Below are 20,705 nucleotides of genomic sequence, written 5' to 3'. Positions count from 1 at the left end.
CACTAGACTTTTTTTTCTTTAACTGTACTTGTGAAGTACTGGTCTGTTTCAGAGATCACAGGAGGGAAAGCCTTCGCTAAGCCAACCACTTCAGTCCTTGGGCCTGAAATGATCAGGGGGGCTTTGGTGCATGTCGCAATCCTAGAACTCGGAGTTGCTCCGTTTCACTGATGCAGTGAGCTTCAATTGAGCAGACGTAATCTGCTAACTGATTCGTCCAGCTTCTTGTAGACAAGGTGTGGAGAGCAATGTACGGAGGACTGAGTGGGGTGCAGGAAATTTCACCCATAAGCCTATGGCAACAATGGTAACGCTCATCTTTTGCTGCAGCTTTTCGAGAATACAGGATTTCTGGTCCTTTACATGTGGAGAAATTGAAGGTAAGCGCTTCAGAAAGGCCAGTGGAAGTGAACCAACACACTGGTACCCTGCCCGTAAGAAGCTGACAATCTAATCTATTAGTGGTATTTATTGAAATCTTCCTGTGTGCCCAGCACTGTACCAAGAGTTGAGACGAGTACGATGAAATAAAATTGGCATGATTAATTTACAGCCTAGCTAGTCTTATTGGGGAAAGGACCTATGGCTCCCTAGGCTAGGCTACAAGGGGACAACGAAGTACCTGGTGAGGTTTGCAGGGCTCTAAGGGAAGGGAGGCCTGCTGGGCTGTCCGGATATCAACATTAGGGTCTCCTCCCCACCTGCCTGCATGCCCTTTGGGGCCATGGCCAGAATGAATCTGGGGTCCCCACTCCCCATCACACTTCTGGTTGCTTCTCCACTGTGTCAGCAGAACGTGACTCATATGGCCTAATGGACAGAACATGGGCTTGAAAGACAGAAGGACCTGGGTTCTAATCCTGGCTCCACCACTTGTCTGCTGTGACCTTGGGCAAGTCACTTAATTCCTGCGTCTCAGTTGCCTCATCTGTAAAATGGGGGTGAAAACTGAGCCCCATGTGGGACAGGGACTGTGTCCAACCCGATTTGCTTGTATCCACCCCAGTGCTTAGTACAGTGCCTGGCACATGGTAAGTGCTTAACAAATGCCACAATTATTATTATGATTATGTGGGATAGGGATTGTGTCCAACCTGGTTAACTTGTATCAACCCCAGCACTTAGAACAGTGCTTGACACTAAAAAAGCACTTAAATACCATCATTATTATTATTACCTCATATCCTCCTGGACAATGGAGGATTAAATAAAAGGTACTCAAAGAGCAGGGGAGGGGGATGCGCTGATGGCCCAAAGGGTTGCAGGGCCCCAAGTTTATCGTTCAGAGGCCTGGGGTCCGAAGCCCGATTCCTCCCCGTTCCCATAAGAGGAGTTCCTCCAGAGGGTTGGGCCTGACTCTCCCCCGTGGAGATCAGCCCACTTGAAGAAGGGGAGGTCACGGCTCTTTGCCCGGGCTGGGAAAGTGGCAGAAAGTCAAGATGCAGTCCTGTGAAATGGAAATGACAAGGCCTGAAAGCCATGGGGAAGGGCTAACATTTCAGAGGCCCTCCATAGCACGCCGCACAAAATGCCCCTTTTGTGCTTGGACCAGCATGCAGCTTAATGCGAGCGGAGCTGTGTCACTGCCCCCGTCAGGGGATGATGGAGACTGGCAACATGGAGTGTCCCAGGAGACTCCTGTCAACTGGAGGAATGTTCCTGCCTGACAGCAGACCCTCTGTCTACGAGGAGGAGGAGGAAGTGGTGGTCCTGGACACGGCATGCTGGGATTTCTCCAGTGCCCAGGACAAAATAAGCCTTCATTGGAGTGGAGGGTCCAAATAGAAGCCTATGCCTTGTGCCGTACAATCGCTCCCATTTAGAAAGCCATTAGTTTCCAGAGAAGAAAACAGACTCACCACATTTTTGATTTTTCATTGTGATGAAATGTATTAGCATTTCAAAAGGACTATTACCCCCTCTGACACTACGGGTGAGGATTTCCCAAGGTCTGTGGTCTACAGCCCCAGTGCGAGGGGAGGGGTGGGGGCAAGGGAGCTGCCAATCAGGGGAGGGAGGCAGCTGAGACCTTTAAGAAAACCCCAGCCTGGCAGCAACAATTCTCCCCTCACCCACTTCCCTGCCCAGCTGGATCTGCTCCTGGTTGGGGGCCTCGGATTTTCCGATCTCGACGGTGCTGAAGTAGGCACGGGCCTTGAAGCGCCATTCTTGAACACCGATGAATATACCCCCAAATGCCAACCCGTTTGCCCTCCAAACCCAAGACATGGGATATTGGTCCCTGAGAACTGCAGTCTGGAGCCTCCTGGAGTGAATAGAAGCCTGCTGAGGAGAGCTTCATGTACCTGAGAAGGGCCAGAAACTGAACCCGATTGATCAGAGGAAAGGGAAAGAGCACAAGCCTGGGAGTCGGAGGACCTGGGTTCTAACCCCGCTTGTCTGCTGGGTGACCTTGGGCAAGTCACATCACTTCTCTCTGTACTTTGGTTACCTCATCTATAAAATGGGGATTAAGACTGTGAGCCCTTTATAGGACAGGGACTGTATCCAACCTGATCAGCTCAGATCTAACCAGCGCTTAGTACAGTGCTTGGCCCACAGTAAGCCCTTAACAAAATCCACAAAAAAAGTGCTTAACAAAAGCCATTTTTTAAAAAAGGGAGGGGGCAGATGTGAAATAACCGCAAGTAAAGAAAAACAGAGTCATCAGAGGCTCTCTGGCTCCCGCCAACAGTCAGAAAACTCAGCAATGGGCAAACAGAAATAAGCAACCCTGTGCGGGTGGGCAAAATCCACAGCAGAGGAGATCACGTCTCTCTGACAAAACACTCCCCATCCTGGAGAACCTACAAGGCCATTTTGTCTCATCAGAAAAACAGAGAAGCCTCACAACTTGCTTTCAGCCAAGTAATTTAAATTCTGTAGAGAAACTAGATCTCCAAACTTGCAGTCAACGCTGGAATATCGCTTTTTTTAAAAAAAATCAATACGTACCACCCCCACAAACCCTTCCACCTTTCCCCTGGCATAAGGCAGGAATCTCAGCTATTGAATCGTCAGGAAAGACGATCCAGAGGGACTGGGCCCAGCACCCTCGTTTGCGAGGACTTATTGAGAGAGATTGGCTCCAAACACCAATTCTTTAATTAAAAAACAGACCGGAGCGAGCTGGTCAGTTAAGGGAGAGGCCACTGGTGGAACTTAAGGCAGCTTTGCTGGATGTCTCTCAAGATTCGAGAGATGGCCCTGCCAGATCTGCTGGCTGGGGTTCAGCGTTTTGAAGACCCTAAACGGCATGTTCCCAGGGCCCTTTCAGCACCACGGAGGAATTGGGCATCTGTGGGGGAGAGAAGATTCCTAGAGGTCCCTCCGTCCGATGTCTGGGGCTTTTGCAGAGAGGGTAGTTGTTCCTGACCAGATTCTTCATTCCAGCAGGCTGCAGAGCTGCCTCCCAACCAAGATGCTGGCCAGATGGCCTTTTTGGTGTTAGCCCCTTGCCCTTTAAACTCCCATTAGTATTTAAACTTATCATCTCCCCAGACAAGGTCTCAGAGTCCAGGAACTGAAAGAACATTAATATTAATGTGGTAGTTGTACAGCACTTACTGTATACTGTGTGCTGGGGTAGATACAAAATCAGCAGGTCCCAAATGGGGCTTGCAGTCTGAGTAGCGGGGAGAAGAGGTGTTGAATCCACATTTTGCAGATGAGGGCACTGGGGCACAGATAAGTTAAGTGACTTGCCCAAGGTCACACTGCAGGTAAGTGGCAGAGCCAACCTTAGAATTCTGATCCCCAGGACAGTGCTTTTTTTTTTATAGCATTTATTAAGCATCTACTATGTGCCAGGCACTGTGCGAAGTGATAGGGTAGATACTAGATAATCAGATTGGACACAGTCCACGTCCCACATGGGGCTCACAGTCTTCATCCCCATTTCACTGATAAGGTAACCGAGGCCCAGAGAAGTGATTTGCCCAAAGTCACCCGGCAGACAGGTGGCAGAGCTGGGATTAGAACCCAGGTCCTTCTGACTCCCAGGCTCGGGCTCTATCCACTAGGTCACGCTGCTCCTACATGAACAGAGCCGAGGGAACACCTTTCCAACCCCCGGCAGCATCATTTAAACGTATTCTGAAAGGGCACAATGGCTCTCTGGACTGGAAAAACAGCCGTTAATGGCTGAACAAGTCTCTTAGAGACACTGCACACAGCTGAAGTCATTCAAACAAAGACCCCATTGATCAGGAAGGTGGATTCCATGGTGTCGAAAGGCCAAGACACAGGGGATGCTAGATTTTCATCTTCCCTTAGCCTTTCTCGGGGAACCGAAAAAACGAAACAGATGTGAATGACTCTGTCAGCCTTACACCAGGAGCATCAGCTCAGCCCCACAGTCAAGTTAGGCTACTGAAGCGGACCTGGGAGCACCTGTGAGAGACAACAAATTCTTTGCCGGTACACCTCCCTTCAGTCTCCTAAATGTGCCTCAAGATGCTTCTCAGTTAAAATACCTAGGTACCAAGGAACGAGGAAGATCCCTGGGTCCAAGGGTATGAAATCATAATAAGCCAGTCTCTGGATCATCTTTAAAATCATATGTTGCCAATTAACTTGACACCTGGAAACAAGCATGACTGAATAACAATCTTCAGTTGGCTCGCAAACCGTCATTACCTTCCTAAACAGGCTTTGGCTAACAGGCTTTAGCAGGGAACCTCCAAAGAATCCTTTGTGCTGTTTCCTTTAGCACTTTTGGTGCTGGGGACCATTTCTGTTTTCCGGGCCTCAAGGCCGCCTTGAGAAGGAAGGAATCGACTGGGGGCTGAAATTCTGGAGGGGGTGGGGGATGGTTGGTCAGTCAAACTCCAGGCCCAGTTTGACACAAGGTCAGCTCGACAAGGTGTACTCAAAAGGTCATGGGTTCTAACTCCGGCTCCGCCACTTGTCAGCTGTGTGACTTTGGGCAAGTCCCTTCGTTTCTCTGTGCCTCAGTTACCTCATCTGTAAAATGGGGATTGAGACTGTGCGCCCCACGTGGGACAGGGACTGTGCTTGACCGGATTTGGAGGGCCTTTCCCTTCAAGACCCTATTGAGAGCTCACCTCCTCCAGGAGTCCTTCCCAGTCTGAGCCCGCTCCTTCCTCTCCCTCTCCTACCCCTCTCCATCCCCCCCCACCTTACCTCCTTCCCTTCCCCACAGCACCTGTATATATGTTTGTATGTATTTATTACTCTATTTATTTATTTTATTTGTACATATTTATTCCATTTATTTTATTTTGCTAATATGTTTTGTTTTGTTCTCTGTCTCCCCCTTCTAGACTGTGAGCCCACTGTTGGGTAGGGACCGTCTCTATATGTTGCCAACTTGTACTTCCCAAGCGCTTACTACAGTGCTCTGCACACAGTAAGTGCTCAAGAAATACAATTGAGTGAATGAAAGAATGAATGATTTGCTTGTATCCACCCCAGCATTTGGAACAGTGTCTGGCACACTGGAAGCACTTAAGTACCATAATACTTATTATTACCGACTTTTCCCCCTTCAGGCTGAGTTTCAACAAATAGTAGGCGATTGTCGGGTGGGTAAAAAAGGAGAAGGTCTGACTCCTGAAAAACAAGAGATCTTCCTCCACCCTAAACGGATAAAGAGTGTCAGCCACGACTGGGCCTAACTGTACAAAGGACTACTCTCCAAGACCCTCCCTCATACTCATTGGAGGGTCATCAGAGTATGGCAAAGGGGGCAGCGGAGCATCTTTAACACCGCAAACATCACAGAGTTGGGATTGACTGAAGTCACGTTCATACCCCATGAATTCCTGACCCTTGCATTTAACTTCCAAAGCTTTCGCTCAGCAAACTCCCATTTGCTGCCAAAGAACTATTCTTGTTGTGTGTGTGCGTGTTTTTAATGGTACTTATTAAGCACTTATTATATGCTGTGCACTGTACTAAGCACTAGGGTAGATACAGCTCAACAGTTTGTACACAGTAGTTGTCCTATGTGGGGTTCACTGCCTTAATCCCTATTCTACAGAGGCAGTAACTGAGGCACAGAGAGAACTGAAGTGACTTGCCCAAATCACACAGCAGACAAGCGGCAGATCTGGGATTAGAACCCAGGTCCTCTGACTCCCAGGCCCGTGCTCTTTCTACTAGGCTGGACTGCTTCTCTTGGTGTTTTCCCAGTGGAAAATGCTGATTTTTTCAAACCACTAGAGACCTGTTATGTAATAGATGCACAATTTCATTCTGGAATAAATTAATCACAGATTGAGAACTATCCTATTTCTCCAATGAACATCTCTATTCGTGGCCGACTGCAAATTCAGTCACTTGTAACATCTGACCAATGTTCAAGGCCAGAATTTTTATTACCTCTCAAAGTATTTCCAAGTTACACCAACAGACACAATGGTCGCCATTTTCCTGCCAACCTGCGTAATTTCTGCATTCATTAAGTTAAAAGCTCCTTGAGGGCAAGGACCATGTCTGATATTTCTTCTGCACATTTCCCAAGGGGTTTTTTTTTAAGTACAGTGCTCTACACCCGGCAAGCACTCAAATACTTTGTTGAAGGTGACGATGGGACTTAGCTGTTTTAGCTAATATCTGGAGGCAAGCTTTAAGGGATGCATTGACTCTGCTCAATAGTTTCAACCCTTGGGATTTGAGAGTACTTTTGCCTAGTGGAACCTCAGAGCTTCCTGATGGAGCACTGAAAACAGACATCTGAAGCAAAAGATATTGAATACAGACTTCCTAGAACAGGTCAGTGTTAGCGGCCCTGAATCCAAAAACAGCCCTCTCTCTTCGGTTTGGGGAAAAAAATAAAAAGAAAAGATGATTTCTTTTAAATCTTTCTGACTGTGACAAACATATTTCCATTGGCTATGTTCTGAACACTCAGTCAACACCTAAATTATGTTCCGAAGTTCCCTCTTCCCAAACCTTCTCTTCTTAAGCCTAAGTAACCCCAATTCCTTTAACCCATCCTTTGAGAGCTTTTTAGTTTAGTTTTGTTTTTTTTAATGGTATCTGTTAGGCACTTACTATGTGCCAGGCACTGTACTAAATGCTAGGGTAGGTACAAGCTAATACGGTTGGACACAGTCCATGTCCTACATTGAGCTCACAGAGTAAAGCCTATTTTACAGATGAGGTAACAGGCACAGAGAAATGAAGTGACTTGCCCAAGGTCACGCAGGAGACAAGTGGCGGAGCGGGAATTAGAACCCAGGTCCACCTGATTCTCAGGCTTGCACTCCATCTACTAGACCACGCTGCTTCTCAAGTCTTTCTCTGCTTTTTCATTTTTCATTGCTCTTCCTGGAGCCCCTCCAAGCCGTTCCTGAGATGAAGACCTCGCGCATTCTTATGGCATCTCTACTACGAGGAAATGGGTTTGCTATCTTGGCCCCAGAACAACTGAACAGCCACATTTTCACCCTCCCTGACACGGACTAGGCAATGGGAGCAAACAGCCTGTACTGGAGAACAGGAAAGAAACTTCCCCTCCGGTTCTGCAGAGTGACCTCGGAGAAGTCACTTCACTGTGTCTGTGAGCCGGGGGTTTTCTACAGGCCTCCCTCATGGGAGCCCTCTACGGAACAATTTTGATTTGAAAAAAGAATGTTCTTATGCAGATTAAGACTGTGAGCCCCCTGTGGGACAGGGACTGTGTCCAAACTAATTACCTTGTATCTACCCCAGTGCTTAGAAAACAGCTTGGCACACAGTAAGTACTTAACAAATATTCTACATTCATTCGTTCAGTCATTCATACTTACTGAGCACTTACTGTGTGCAGAGTACTGTACTAAACGCTTGGGAAGAACAAGTTGGCAACATATAGAGATGGTCTAAATACCATCATACGTTGCAAAAGACCTTGAGGAGCCACTTTTTGGACTGAAACGGCTCTATTTTTGACCAAACCAAACACCACAGTGCCCCACAAACTTAAAGAAGAGCGCTTACCTGAAGGGCACTTCCTCTTGGGGAACATCCACATAATAACGAATGAAAAACCTCTCAGAGTCCTCCCGCTCTCCGTCAGAAACAACACTGCCATTGAGTTTGGAAACTGAGGGCAACCTGGAATGGAAGATCAGATTTGTGATACTCTGAAATCCTGAATTAGAGAAGCACCTCCAAATTTCGTCTACTCCATTGCCAACCCCTTGCCCACATCCTCCTTCGGGCCTGAAACTCTGTCCTCCATATCTGACAATTCACTACCCTCCCCATCTTCAGTACCATCCTATAACATATAGGCTAAATATATAATGGTACTTATAATAATACTCATTGTATTACATGATACTTATATTTTATAATATACATTATAATGGTGCTTATGATGTGCTTTCTATGTGCCAAGCGCTTTTCTAAGAGCTGGAGTAGATGCAAGTTAATCAGGTTGGACACAGTCCCTGTCCCACATGGGGCTCACACTCTTAATCCCCATTTTACAGATGAGGTAACTGAGGCACAGAGAAGTTAAGTGACTTGACCCAGGCCACACAGCAGACACGTAGCGGAGCCAGGATTGGAGCCCAAGATCTTCTGACTCCCAGGCCTATGCAATAATAATAATAATAATAATAATTGTGGCTTTTGTTAAGCACTTACTATGTGCTAGACACCGTACTAAGCGCTGGGGTAGATACAAGCAAATTGGGTTGGATTCAGTCCCTTGTCCCACGTGAGGCTCGCAGTCTTGATCCCCATTTTAGGGATGATGTAACCGAGGTCCAGAGAAGTGAAGTGACTTGCCCAAGGTCACACAGCAGACAAGTGGCAGAGCCGGGATTAGAACCCATTATCTTCCGGCTCCCAGGCCTGGGCTCTATCCACTACACCTTCCATGAGGCCTTCCCCGGACTAAATCCTCATCTCCCCTATTTGCCCTCTCTTCTGCGTCCTAAATGCATTTGGCTGTGTACTCCTTATGGACTTCGATACTCACTCCAGTCCCACAGCACGTTTTTCTACAATTTCCTCTTTCTGCAATTTATTTTAATGTCTGTCTCCCCCTCTAGACTGTAAGCTCCTTGTGGGTAGGGACCTCGTCTACCAATTCTACTGTACTGGTCTTTCCCAAGTGCTTTGTACAGTGCTTGGCACATAGTAAGTGCTCAATAGAAACCGCTGACTGAACATTGACACCACTCTAGCTACGATAGCAGAATAACCTGAGGCCCACAATCTGAAAGCTTGTTTCCCTACAGTCCCATTGAGTCACTGGTGTAAGTGCGGTGTGGGCAGGGATTGTCTCTCTTAATCGCTGAATTGTTACTTTCCAAACGTTTAGCACAGTGCTCTGCACATAGTAAGCACTCAATAAATACGATTGAATGAATGAATGAATGAATAAAAAGGAGAGGCTAAGGAGGGGACATGCTTGAATGGCCACTGAAGCCAGACTCTGAGCTCTGACTGAGCGTTAGTGGACATCCTTTAAACTGTAAGCTCATTATGGGCAGGGAACATGTCTGATAATTCTGTTGTATTGCTCTGTGCAAAGTAAATGCTCAGTAAATACCAGTGATTGACTGATTGCTCTGCATATAATAAGTGCTCACTAAATGTCACTGATAGATTCCTGTTCTCTGGGAACCAGATTCTGCAGAGAGAAGGGCTCTGAAGATGATACTAATAATAATAGTGACAGTATTTGTTCATTCATTCATTCACTCAATCGTATTTATTGAGCGCTTACTGTGTGCAGAGCAATGTACTAAACCCTTGGGAAGTAAAAGTTGGCAACACATAGAGATGGTCCCTATCCAACAGTGGGCTCACAGTCTAGAAGACTTGTTAAGCGCTTACTATGTGCCAAGCACTATTCTAAGCACTGGGATAGGTACAAGGTAATCAGGTTTTCTCACGTGGGGCTCAAAGTCTTAATTCCCATTTTACAGATGAGGTAACTGAGGCACAGAGAATTTAATTGCCGAAAGTCACACAGCTGACAAGTGGCGGAGCGGGATTAGAACCCATGACCTTTGACTCCCAAGCCTGTGCTCTTTCCACTAAGCTACGCTGTCCTGAAGATGTGAACTCTAAACATTAGTTTAAAATCAGGACTTAAAAAAAAAATCAGGAAGCTCAAATGATCCCCTAGGGGTCCCCTGAAAGATTCTGGCTTTCTTATAAGGAGGCTAAATTTTGACACATCCTCTTTTATAAAAATAACATATGTATGGTAATGCATTGTCAGGGAGCCAAGAGGTTGTTGGTGTGTGCCGTTTCTCAGCACAAAAATCAATACTCGGTTTCAAGAGTCCTCTTCCTTTAGGGCTCACTGGGTCCAGAGCCTATCCTTCTCAGACTCCAAGTGTTCTACCTAATGGAGAGATAGATCCGAGTCCCAGCTCCCCCTGGCATTCTTATCACCGCTTAGGATACATGCTCGAGAGACTTTTCGATGGCTTGTGGGAGGTAGAAGAGGGAGGTGGGGGGGCTGGGGGAGAGCTCAAGAAAGGTAAATTTCTTAAAGTCAAATCTATGATTTAAGCCAAGAACAAGGATGATTAGAAACTCGTGGCTCTGGGGAAAAAACCATCCTCTCCTATTTTAAATAGCTATTTATACTGGCAAGTCTTATGGAAAATAAAGTCTGTTTTAATAAAACAGAATCTCCCCCCAATATACTTTTCTTCCTGCTTAAGAGCGCACTCCAAATATTCTAATTATCACCAAGTAAAAATGGAACAGACTCCCTGGGGGAGCTTTCAGTGCTCTCATCGGGCCTAATTTGGTTGCTGCTGTCTTCCTCCCCTTGCCATTTTCCCTTTTCACTCAGAATCTGGGGGTGCGAAAGCATCCTCCAGAGCTGTCAGTCCTCCCTAGCCTCAGCAGGGGGATGGAAATTGTCCCCCCACATCAGCGCACCTCTCTTAAAGCCAATCCAGAATCCCCCCCGCCCCACCCCAAGGACGTTCCCTGGCAAAGAGAGGCGAACAACACTAAGCACCAGACCTGGCTATTACCAACTTCCTGCGTTCTTCGGTCGTGTACGGCTGGAGAAGAGGAATCCCAAGTAACCTCACTTCTTCAAGTTTGGGGAAGGAATTCAGTTTGTCGATGTCTTCCCAGGAATGCAGACCTGATTTAAGAAATGATTGATTTAGGGAAACAGAGACGACCACGCAACTTGAATGTGTAAGGCTTAAAGCAAAACCAAACACGACAAATGATTTACTGTCTGAAACGGAAAGGTTGCAGCCTTCTCCAAGGACACGCGGTATCGGTTTCCCTATGCTGCTCTGCTTGGATGGCTCCATTTTAACTGGGAATGGGGGAGAGGGGGCACACTCAGGCCCGGAAAGGTAGCCCCACTCTCTGTTGCCTATTTTTCTAGGAGGGTTTGGACAGATTCAAGGATCAGAGGGCCAACTCTCTTACTTCGGTGGATCAAGAGGCTAGAAGTCTCAAGATGGATTTCAATAGACTAATTGACAGGAGGGCCGTGAAGCGTCATTAGAAAAAATTAAAAGTTACAGATGACAGACACCAATCCCTACCTGTGGACTGAAGGGTAAGAAGTGAAGCAGTGTGGCCCAGTGGAAAGACTGAGAACCTGGGAATTAGAAGACCTAGGTTCTAATACCGGCTCTGCTGCGTGTCTGTGTGACCTTGGGCAAGTGTCTTAACTTCTCTGCGCCTCAGTTACCTCATCTGTAAATTGGGGATTAAATCCCACGTCAGCGTGGCATAGTGGAGAGAGTATGGGCCTAGGAGTCAGAAGGTCATTGGTTCTAATCCCGGCTCCACCACTTGTCTGCTGTGAGACTTTGGGCAAGTCACTTCCCTTCTCTGTGCCTCAGTTCCCTCATCTGTAAAAGGGGGATTGAGACTGTGAGCCCCATGTGGGACAGGGACTGTGTCCAACCCGATTTACCCCAGCACTCAGTACGGTGCCTGGCACCTAGTTAGCACTTAACAAATACCACAATTATTATTATTATTATTCCTCCTACTTATACTGAGAGCTCCATGTAGGACAGACAGTGTCCAACCTGATTAACTTGTATCTACTCCAGTGCTTGGCACATAGTAAGCACTCAGCAAGTATACTAATGATACTAATGATAGTAATAATAAGGAGGGCAGCCAGCACCCTGCTCCTGGCAAGCCTCTTCTGGCAGAGGGAGAATGCTGGTCCAAATGGATCAGACTGTTTATGGAAAATGCACTGGCATAGCCAAACAAGAGACAGAGCCACTGGTAGTACCTACAAGAAGGAATCCATCTCTAGACCTCACATTAGCCCAAAAGCCTCCACCTCACTTCACCCCAAACGTCACAGAAGGGTGACGACTTGGGATCCTTGCTGGACACACTGGTGGACCACTCAACTCCCCCAATCTCCCGAGATGAGGCCTCCAAAGGAGATCGACAAGGGAAGGCACAAACTGCAGCCAACGTTAAGCTCTGTTTCTGACCGGAAAGATATTTACTGTGGCTGTGAAGGCCTTCGTGGGCCCATAGCCAAGTTTTCACACAAAAAAAATTGGAGGGAAAAGAGGGGACTGGAGACAAAACTTAAAGATAATCCTTAGGATTTCCTGCAATAGCTTTCACATCTCGGTTTTTTGGGCCAGAGGACTCACATGAGCCTTCGCAAAATAAATGATTAGACAAATGTCAGCTGAAATCCCTAAAGCTACTGCAGTAAATTAAGAACGGGCTTTTCAGTCCAGTGATCGAATTCCCCCTTTCGTCGTGAGCAAAGGTTCCAGACTGGTCAATACTTGGCCCCGACCAGGGAACCTGTCCTGGAATAACAGAGGCCGGTCATGGGTCCCTTTCACAATGCACCTGAATCTATTTTGCACAACACTGCGGTTCCATCCTACTTCTAAAAACAGTGAAAAAGGGAGAGCAACCATTTAGGAGCACTTTGATTCCTCAAAACTATTCCAAGTCCTGACCGTCCTCTTGCATCCAAGAGGGCATTTCTATCCAAAAGGGACAGAAACCCAAATTACCTTAAGGAGTTTTTTAAAAATATTATTGTTATTTTAATTAATCATCATTAATCAAAGGTATGTACCGAGCTCTTACTACATGCAGAGCACTGTACTAAGCACTTCAGAGAGTACAATGCAACCGAGTTAGCAGACGCTTTTCCCTACCCGCAATGAGTTTACAGGGTAGAGGGGGAGACAGATGTTAATATAAATTCATTCATTCATTCAGCTGCATTTATTGAGCACTCACTGTGTGCAGAGCACTGTACTAAGTGCTTGGGAGAATACAACAACAAATAGACTCACTCCCTGCCCACAATGAGCCCAAATAATTTATAACATGCAATATATTTGTTCAGTGTTTACTATGTGTCAAGCGGTGTTCTAAGTGCTGGAGTAGGTATGAGTTAATCAGGTTGGACACAGATTCCTGCCCCCTATGGGGCTCAGAATCTGAGGCTGGGGGTGGCAGAGGGGCACAAACAGGAGTTTACACTTGAAAAGTAAAACTGCTCCCATGGGCTGCAACGTGTTTTCCTTCCATCCAACTCTTCTCCACTCCAACAGAACAGCAGAACACGCTTCACCACTTTACGTTCTGAGCCGAGGGTTATTTTTAGTTCCCGAACAGTTTCAGGCTAAAAATGTTCAGCCTTGTAGAGGGTGGGGGAGGAGAGATGGGGGAAGATAGCCGAGGATCAATAACCTCTGAAGGGCCAAAAGAAAACAGGGGAGTCCTAAAAACGACCACAACACTGGCCATGGATTCACAACCTTGAAGTCCAGGTGGGACGTTTAAAAAGACGTCCCCTCGGAATCTTCTTCTCATTCCCTTGCACCGTCCTCTCTGTCCAACTCCCACTCCCTTGAACTTTGCCTTTGCGCTTGGATCTGTGCACTCTGGACACTTGATGCTGCCCCACCCTCAATCCTAAACCATTCACATTCACATCCGTAATTCATCTATGTATATTAATATTAATGTTTCTCCCCCTCCAGACTGGAAGCTCCTTGCGGGCAGGGAACGGGTCTGCCAACTCGGTTATACTGTACTCTCTCAAGTGCCTAGTACGGCACTCTGCACACAGTAAGACCTCAAAAACTACTATCGATTAACTGACGGACTACACAACACAATTACTTTAATACTTTAACATTTAACATCCCATCTATGTAGCACTAATTTAACTTAATATTTAGTGTGGCATCAACAAGCACGCAATCTAGCTGGCTAAACGGGGAACAATTTCACACTGGAGACAATTCGCTGGCCTGGAAGCCCAAATCATTATAAATTATAATAATGGTATTTGTTAAGTCTTACTATGCGCCAAGCACTGTTCTAAGCGCTGGGGGGGATACAAAGTAATCAGGTTGTTCCACGTGGGGCTCACAGTCTTAATCCCCATTTTACAGATGAGGTAACTGAGGCACAGAGAATTTAAGTGACTTGCCCAAAGTCACACAGCTGACAAGTGGCAGAGCTAGGATTAGAACCCATGACCTCTGACTGCCAAGCCTGTGCTCTTTCCACTGAACCACACTGTGAGCTAGGGCTTTTCCTTGCATCCTGCTAATGTCTTGCCTCCCCCTCTAGAATATAAGCTTGTTGTGGGCAGGGAATATGCCTGTGTCATATTCGACTTTCCCAAGTGATTAATACAACACTCTGCACACAGTAAGCGCACAATACATATGACTGACTGACTTGGTTTCAGTACCTCACCTGACTTGTGGAGGCTGATGGATCTCAGATTGGGAAACAACCTGGCCAGGGAGTCGGCCGGCTCCTCGATGGCAGTCAGGTGATTATTGGCCAGGATGAGGGTGTCCAGCGAAGGGAACATAACTCCTAACTTGCGGATTTCCGTCCAGTCCTGCAGGTTATTGTCAGTTATATGGAGTAGCTTGAGAGACTGACAGCAAACAGAAGAACAAGACACTGTTTCGTAGTCATTAAGGCACAGGAAGAGTTCCTCCAACCTGTAAAAAAAAAGGTGGGGGAGGGAAATGGTTACTCGGGCATTTCTCCGGCCTCGGACCTCACAGTGATGAAGAACTTGGGCTGCTGGCGTTTCGTAACTGTCCTCATAATGCCTGAGTTAACGGGAAGCTGAATGAGCAGGCCTGACCCTCACACGCCTTGTGTTTCACGATGAAAAACGCTACCAACCCAGGAGGGGCAAACGGCATCATTGCTGCCTTCCCAAGCTGCTGAGAAGGACACTGGCCTCCCTCCGATTGTGTGGGCCAGGCCCCGTCATGCCAACTCGGCGTCTGCTGATCTCCTGAAGGTCTTCTCCAAACAACTTAAGAGTCTTTCCTCATAGATGGGGAATTTAAAAGCAGAGCTGTGACGTCAGGCAGCACTGCAAGGTTAGGGATTTAGTGGAGAAAATCCCTTCTCCAACTATTTCTCTTTCGTAGGCAGTCAGCTGCCTTCCGTCCCGTGCTAAGGTGGTCCTGGGCGACTCTCTCCCTGTGGCCATCCGTTGCCCCCTCTACCCTGACCTGTCCCTGTGGCGGGGTCCACAGTTTGTCAAGGGCGCGGCAGGGCCGGGCCGTACCGGCCAAGCACCACCCCCGCAGGGGGCCCCAAGGCCCGTGCCCTCCTCGGCCCGCACTCTCTGCTTACTCTGGTAATTCCTGCAGAAGCGTATGGACTGTATCCCAGGTTGCTTTGCTGTTGTTGAGGACGAGTTTGCGAACCCCAGAGAAGGACCCGGCGCACGTTCTCTCTAAAACCGACAAATTCAGAGGGTTGGAACTCAGGTTTAGAAACTCCAAGTGGGGAACATTTGACACAATTTTACTGACCTGAGGTGGGGAAAAGAAACAAAACAAAAACAAGAAGTGTATCAGGCAGTAATCAGTTTAGCAGCATTCACACTCTACTTGGCCTCTGGGATCGCTTAGGTAAGTCTTCTTTTGGCCTCAGGGAGGGATGCTGGCCCTGGCGGGGGTCCTTGAGGGCAACCAGTTTGGTACAGAACCCTCCTGTGAGGCTAATCAATCTCCTTCTATGACGGGACTGACCCTTCAAGAAGAAGAAATAGAGACCAGTGACTGATTTAAGAACTGTGATTCTGCCTTGCCTGAGGGCCTCATCAACATAGGTACCAAGTAATGCTCTTCCCTAGGTGAAGGACACAGTTAGAGACTGCTTAATCAACAGAGCTCTATTCACCTATCTATCGATAGAAGAAGCATGGCCTAATGGCTAGAGCCCGGGCCGGTGTCAGAAGGACCCGGGTTCTAATCCCAACTCCACCACTCGTCTGCTGGGTGACCATGGGCAAGTTACTTCTCTTCTCTGGGCCTCGGTACCCTCATCTGTCAAATGAAGATGAGGATAGTGAACCCATTTGGGACACAGACTATACCCAACCTGATAACTTTAGATCTACCCTAGGGCTGAGCACAGTGCCTGGCACATAGTAAGTGCTTAACAAATACTGTAAAAAAAAAAAAAAGAAAGAAAAACCTTGGGAAGAAACCACAAGGACTGGTCCCCAGGGCCAGTGGTGGGCCCGGGGATGGTCACATTTACCTTCACATTCACAGATCAAGGGCGCATTTGTGTACAGCTGAGATGAAGTTGGAGGAGGTGAGGTAGGGAACAGGTGGGTGGCCCTTTAATGGTTGGGATGACAATTCATTTGGTAACTTTGAGGAATGGCCAGAAGCTAACAGAGTGGCCTTCAGTGCCGACAAATGCAAAGTAATTCTTGGGGGAGGAAAGACAAAGTGCCCATATACTAAGCTGGAAAAGAGTAGTGACAAACCAGTTCGACAGAAAAAGACCTGGGGTCTTAGTACGAACCTCGCCACAGCTACATGGCCTGATAATAAGCTGTTTCTCCTACCTGAAATTTATTTTAATGACTGTCTTCCCCACTAGACTGTAAGCTCCTTGAGAGCATAATTACTGTTTTGTATTCTCCTGAGCACTTAGTAGAGTGCTCTGCATACAATAAATGCCCAATTAAAACCACTGACTGGTTTATCTGACCAGGGTGCAGCCAACATTTAAAATGCATAAAAAAGACAACAGACTGTGGACACTTGGGATAAAACATCCCTTTAGGAAGAGTCTTATCAATGTTGATCAGAGATCTGTACTCCTGGGCTTTACTACAAAAGAGGGATGTGAAATACTTGGATAGAGTTCACAGAGCCACAAGGATACTTGAGAGATGAGATGGGCTGAAGGAAAAACTGTATAAAGAAAGGCTTTCTAAGGAAGAATTAACATTCTGAATTATTCAATCCAAAGAGAAGAAGAGAAGACCTTCCTCATTTGTAAAATGGGCATTTAATATCTGTTCTCCCTTCCCCTTAGACTGTGAGATCCATGAGGAACTGGGACTGTCCCACCTATTTTTTTTTCTTTTAATGGTATCTGTATAGCATTTACTATGTGCCAGGCACTGTATTAAGTGCTGCATAGATAGAAGGTGATCAGGTTGGACACAGTCCCTCTCTCACACTGGGCTTCCAATCTTAATCCCCATTTTACAGTTGAGTAACTGAGGCATAGATAAGTGAAGTGACTTGGCTGAGGTTATCAGCAGACAAGCGGCAGATCCAGGATTAGAACCCAGGTCTTCTAACTCCCAGGCCTGTGTTCTTTCCCCTAGCCCAGCTGCTTCTCCGCTTATCTGGCATCTACCCCAGTGCTTAGTATAGCACTTAGCAAATAATAAGCATTAACAAATACCATTATCATCATCGTCAACATCAAATGGCATTTTTATAGTGACTTTTAAGGAAAGTACATCCAGAGGATAAGGACTAGTTTGTCATCTCCAGTGAGGCTGGAACAGGATGGATACAAGGAAGAATTTTCTGATTGCTCAACATTGGGTGGATGACTGATGAAGGTGGTCAAATCCCCTTTTCTGGAGATTCATTCATTCAATTGTATTTATTGAGCGCTTACTGTGTGCACAGCACTGTACTAAGTGCTTGGGAAGTACAAATCGGCAACATATAGAGACGGTCCCTACCCAACAATGGGCTCACAGTCTATCTTTAACTGTCCTTTGCCATTTAGCTGGGCTGTCTGGGAAAGAGATCTACCTACCTCGAGGCAGGTCTAGATAGATCTCGGAAACTCCCCTTGGGTCCTAAGGTTCCATAATTTAACAAAGAACCCTCCAGACTGACTTCAGGTGTTAAAGGAAGCAAGACAGTGATCTGTAATTCATACCCAATTTATTCCCCGGTCCACATTAAGGGTCTAATTGCTCCCTTCCTTCAATTATTTGGTTTTGTTACACTCCTACAACAGTAGAATAAGGAGAAAAAGCTGCAAGTCCCCTGAGAAAAGGAAAGGGAAAAGAAAAAAAAAATAATTTACCTGATCCTTCAACTCCAGACATGGGGAATCTGCATTCATAAAGGAGTCGGAACCCAGTTTGGGCCAAAGGGAAGGCTATTTGGCTAGACTTTCACATCTCCCCTCTCTGCCAGGTAACTGCTAATAGGGCTCTGGGTAGTCAGAAATCACTCATCTGCACTTAAAAGTGCAAGTGGGCATGCTATATACATGCTCTCTCAAAACCCACTTCTCTATAATTGTGCCTGTCACCTTTGGGTCATGTTTTCAAAAGTGTAACCTATTTCTGACTGCAAAAAGTGGGGAGGGGGGAAGTGTCTGATGATCCACCCCTCCCTTCCTCCACCTGTCAGTGTTTCTCCCCACTCTGCCATACACTTCTCGAAGAGGAGATCTGGACCAGGTGGAAGTGAGGAGGAACTGAGAAGAGAGAAGACAGAAGACCAAGAAATGACAGCCTCCAAGGCAGCAAATACGAGAACTGATTTGTAAACTGTCTGAGGACGTTTGGGGAAGCCACGTGCAAAACCGATGCCATTCCTTCATATCTGTGGAAGGGGAAGCTCAAAGAAACACTAGTGAAACCCTAGACTGTAAGCTCGTCATGGACAGGACACACAACTCCTCACCGTTGGCTTGAAGGCACTCAATCATCTTACCCTCTCCTACCTCACCTCACTACTCTCCTACTATGGCCCACACACTTCGCTCCTCTAATGCAAACCTTCTCACTGTACCGCGATCTCATCTATCTCACCCCGACCTCTTGCCCACATCCTACCTCTGTCCTGGAACACACTCCATCCTCATATCTGGCAATTACTGTCTCCACCTTCAAGGCCATACTGAAAGCACACCTCCAAGAGGCCTTCCCAAAGCCTACCTTTCCTCTTCTCCCACTCCCTTCGGTGTCACCCTCACTTGCTCCCTTTATTCATCCCCCATCCCTGTCCCACAGTACTTAGGCGCATATCTGTAATTTGTTTACATTCATGTCTGTCTCCCCCTCTAGACTGTAAGCTCACTGTGGGCAGGGAATTTGTCTGTTATATTGTACTCTCCCAAGAGCTTAGTACAGTACTTTAACAGTCAATAGACTGAAACATCTCCAAACCGTGTTATATTGTACTCTCCCAAAGCATTTAGAAAAGTACTCTGCACACAAAAGCGCTCAAGATTGATTGACTGGATTGCCTGAAGATGACTGCAGTACAGGAGGGAGAGGAAAAGTCAAATTTATCCAGTAAAGATCCCTCTTCGGGGTGCCCATCTAGACTTGCAGAAATGTCTCATCCTTCCTTCTGCAGCGGTGGCTGTACCACACGGGGGTAAGCCTCACTGCTCTTCTAAACTGTAAGCCCATTGTGGGCAGGAATTTGCCTCTCTTTGTTGCCGAATTACTTTCCAAGCACTCAGTACAGTGCTCTACACACAGTAAGTGCTCAATAAATAGACTGAATGAATTAGTTAGAATTGCCAACAGGAGCCAATGCAGAGAAAAGTCTTGTGATTTCTCTCCCTCCAACCCCCACCCCCCAACCCCCTGATCATAAAACATGGAGCAGCTGGATATGGCTTTTGAATAATAATAATAATGACGGCAATTATTAAGTGCTTACTATGAGCAAAGCACTGTTCTAAGCACTGGGGAGGTTACATAGTGATCAGGTTTTCCCACAGGGGGCTCACAGTCGTAATCCCCATTTTACGGATGCGGTAACCGAGGCCCAGAGAAGTGAAGTGACTTGCCCAAAGTCACACGGCTGACAATTGGTGGAGCCAGGATTTGAACCCATGACCTCTGACTCCCAAGCCCATGCTCTTTCCACTGAGACACGCCGCTTCTCTTTTTCTACCACAGTCCACAGAGACTCCATCAATTGACAGTGAAGCCTTTCTCTGTCGGGGCTGCTGAGTGGAGTATCGATTTTGCAGGAGAATCGATTCAGTTTTGCAGTGAAGTAATGGCTAACCCTATCCCCGAGGTCTTATGGGCAGGGTGGGGGTGGAGGCGGAGGGGATCCAGTTGGGCTCCGGTGGGGCCCAGGACCTGGTTGGGTATGTGGGTGTAGGACAGAGATGGCCCGAGTGGAAGATAGTTTGTAGAACAGCAGCAAAACCTCAAAAGCCATGGGCCTGAGGACTAATAATAATAGTATCTGTTAATCCCTTGCTATGTGTCAAGCACTGTTCTAAGCGCTGGGCTAGATACAATCTAATCAGGTTGAACACAGTTCCTGTCCCAGATGGGGCTCACAGTCTTAATCCCCATTTTACAGAAGAGGAAGACAGAAGTGAAGTGACTTGCCCAAGGTTACCCAGCAGACAAGTGTCAGAGCCGGATTAGAACCCAGGTCCTCTGACGCTCAGGCCTCTGCTCTTTCCATTAGGCAACACTGCTTCTCAATGGGAATGAC

General features: G+C 46.9%; 1 protein-coding gene across 2 annotated transcripts in view; it reads right to left on the bottom strand.

The window, feature by feature from the left end:
- The window catches only part of LOC119934570 (tubulin-specific chaperone cofactor E-like protein), a 136,288-nt gene that overhangs the window by 86,895 nt on the left and 28,688 nt on the right, over positions 1-20,705 (bottom strand). For both annotated transcript variants that reach the window (XM_038754100.1, XM_038754101.1), the window contains exons 4-7: positions 15,583-15,764; positions 14,674-14,930; positions 10,954-11,080; positions 7,948-8,064 (exon numbers count right to left, since the gene is read on the bottom strand). In XM_038754100.1, coding sequence (XP_038610028.1) covers positions 7,948-8,064; positions 10,954-11,080; positions 14,674-14,930; positions 15,583-15,764 — 683 coding nt within the window. The remainder of the gene's footprint in view (positions 1-7,947; positions 8,065-10,953; positions 11,081-14,673; positions 14,931-15,582; positions 15,765-20,705) is intronic.

The sequence above is a fragment of the Tachyglossus aculeatus genome, chromosome 11, assembly GCF_015852505.1.
Source record: "Tachyglossus aculeatus isolate mTacAcu1 chromosome 11, mTacAcu1.pri, whole genome shotgun sequence".
Taxonomy (NCBI): domain Eukaryota; kingdom Metazoa; phylum Chordata; class Mammalia; order Monotremata; family Tachyglossidae; genus Tachyglossus; species Tachyglossus aculeatus.
This window is presented reverse-complemented; position numbering and strand designations above follow the sequence as displayed.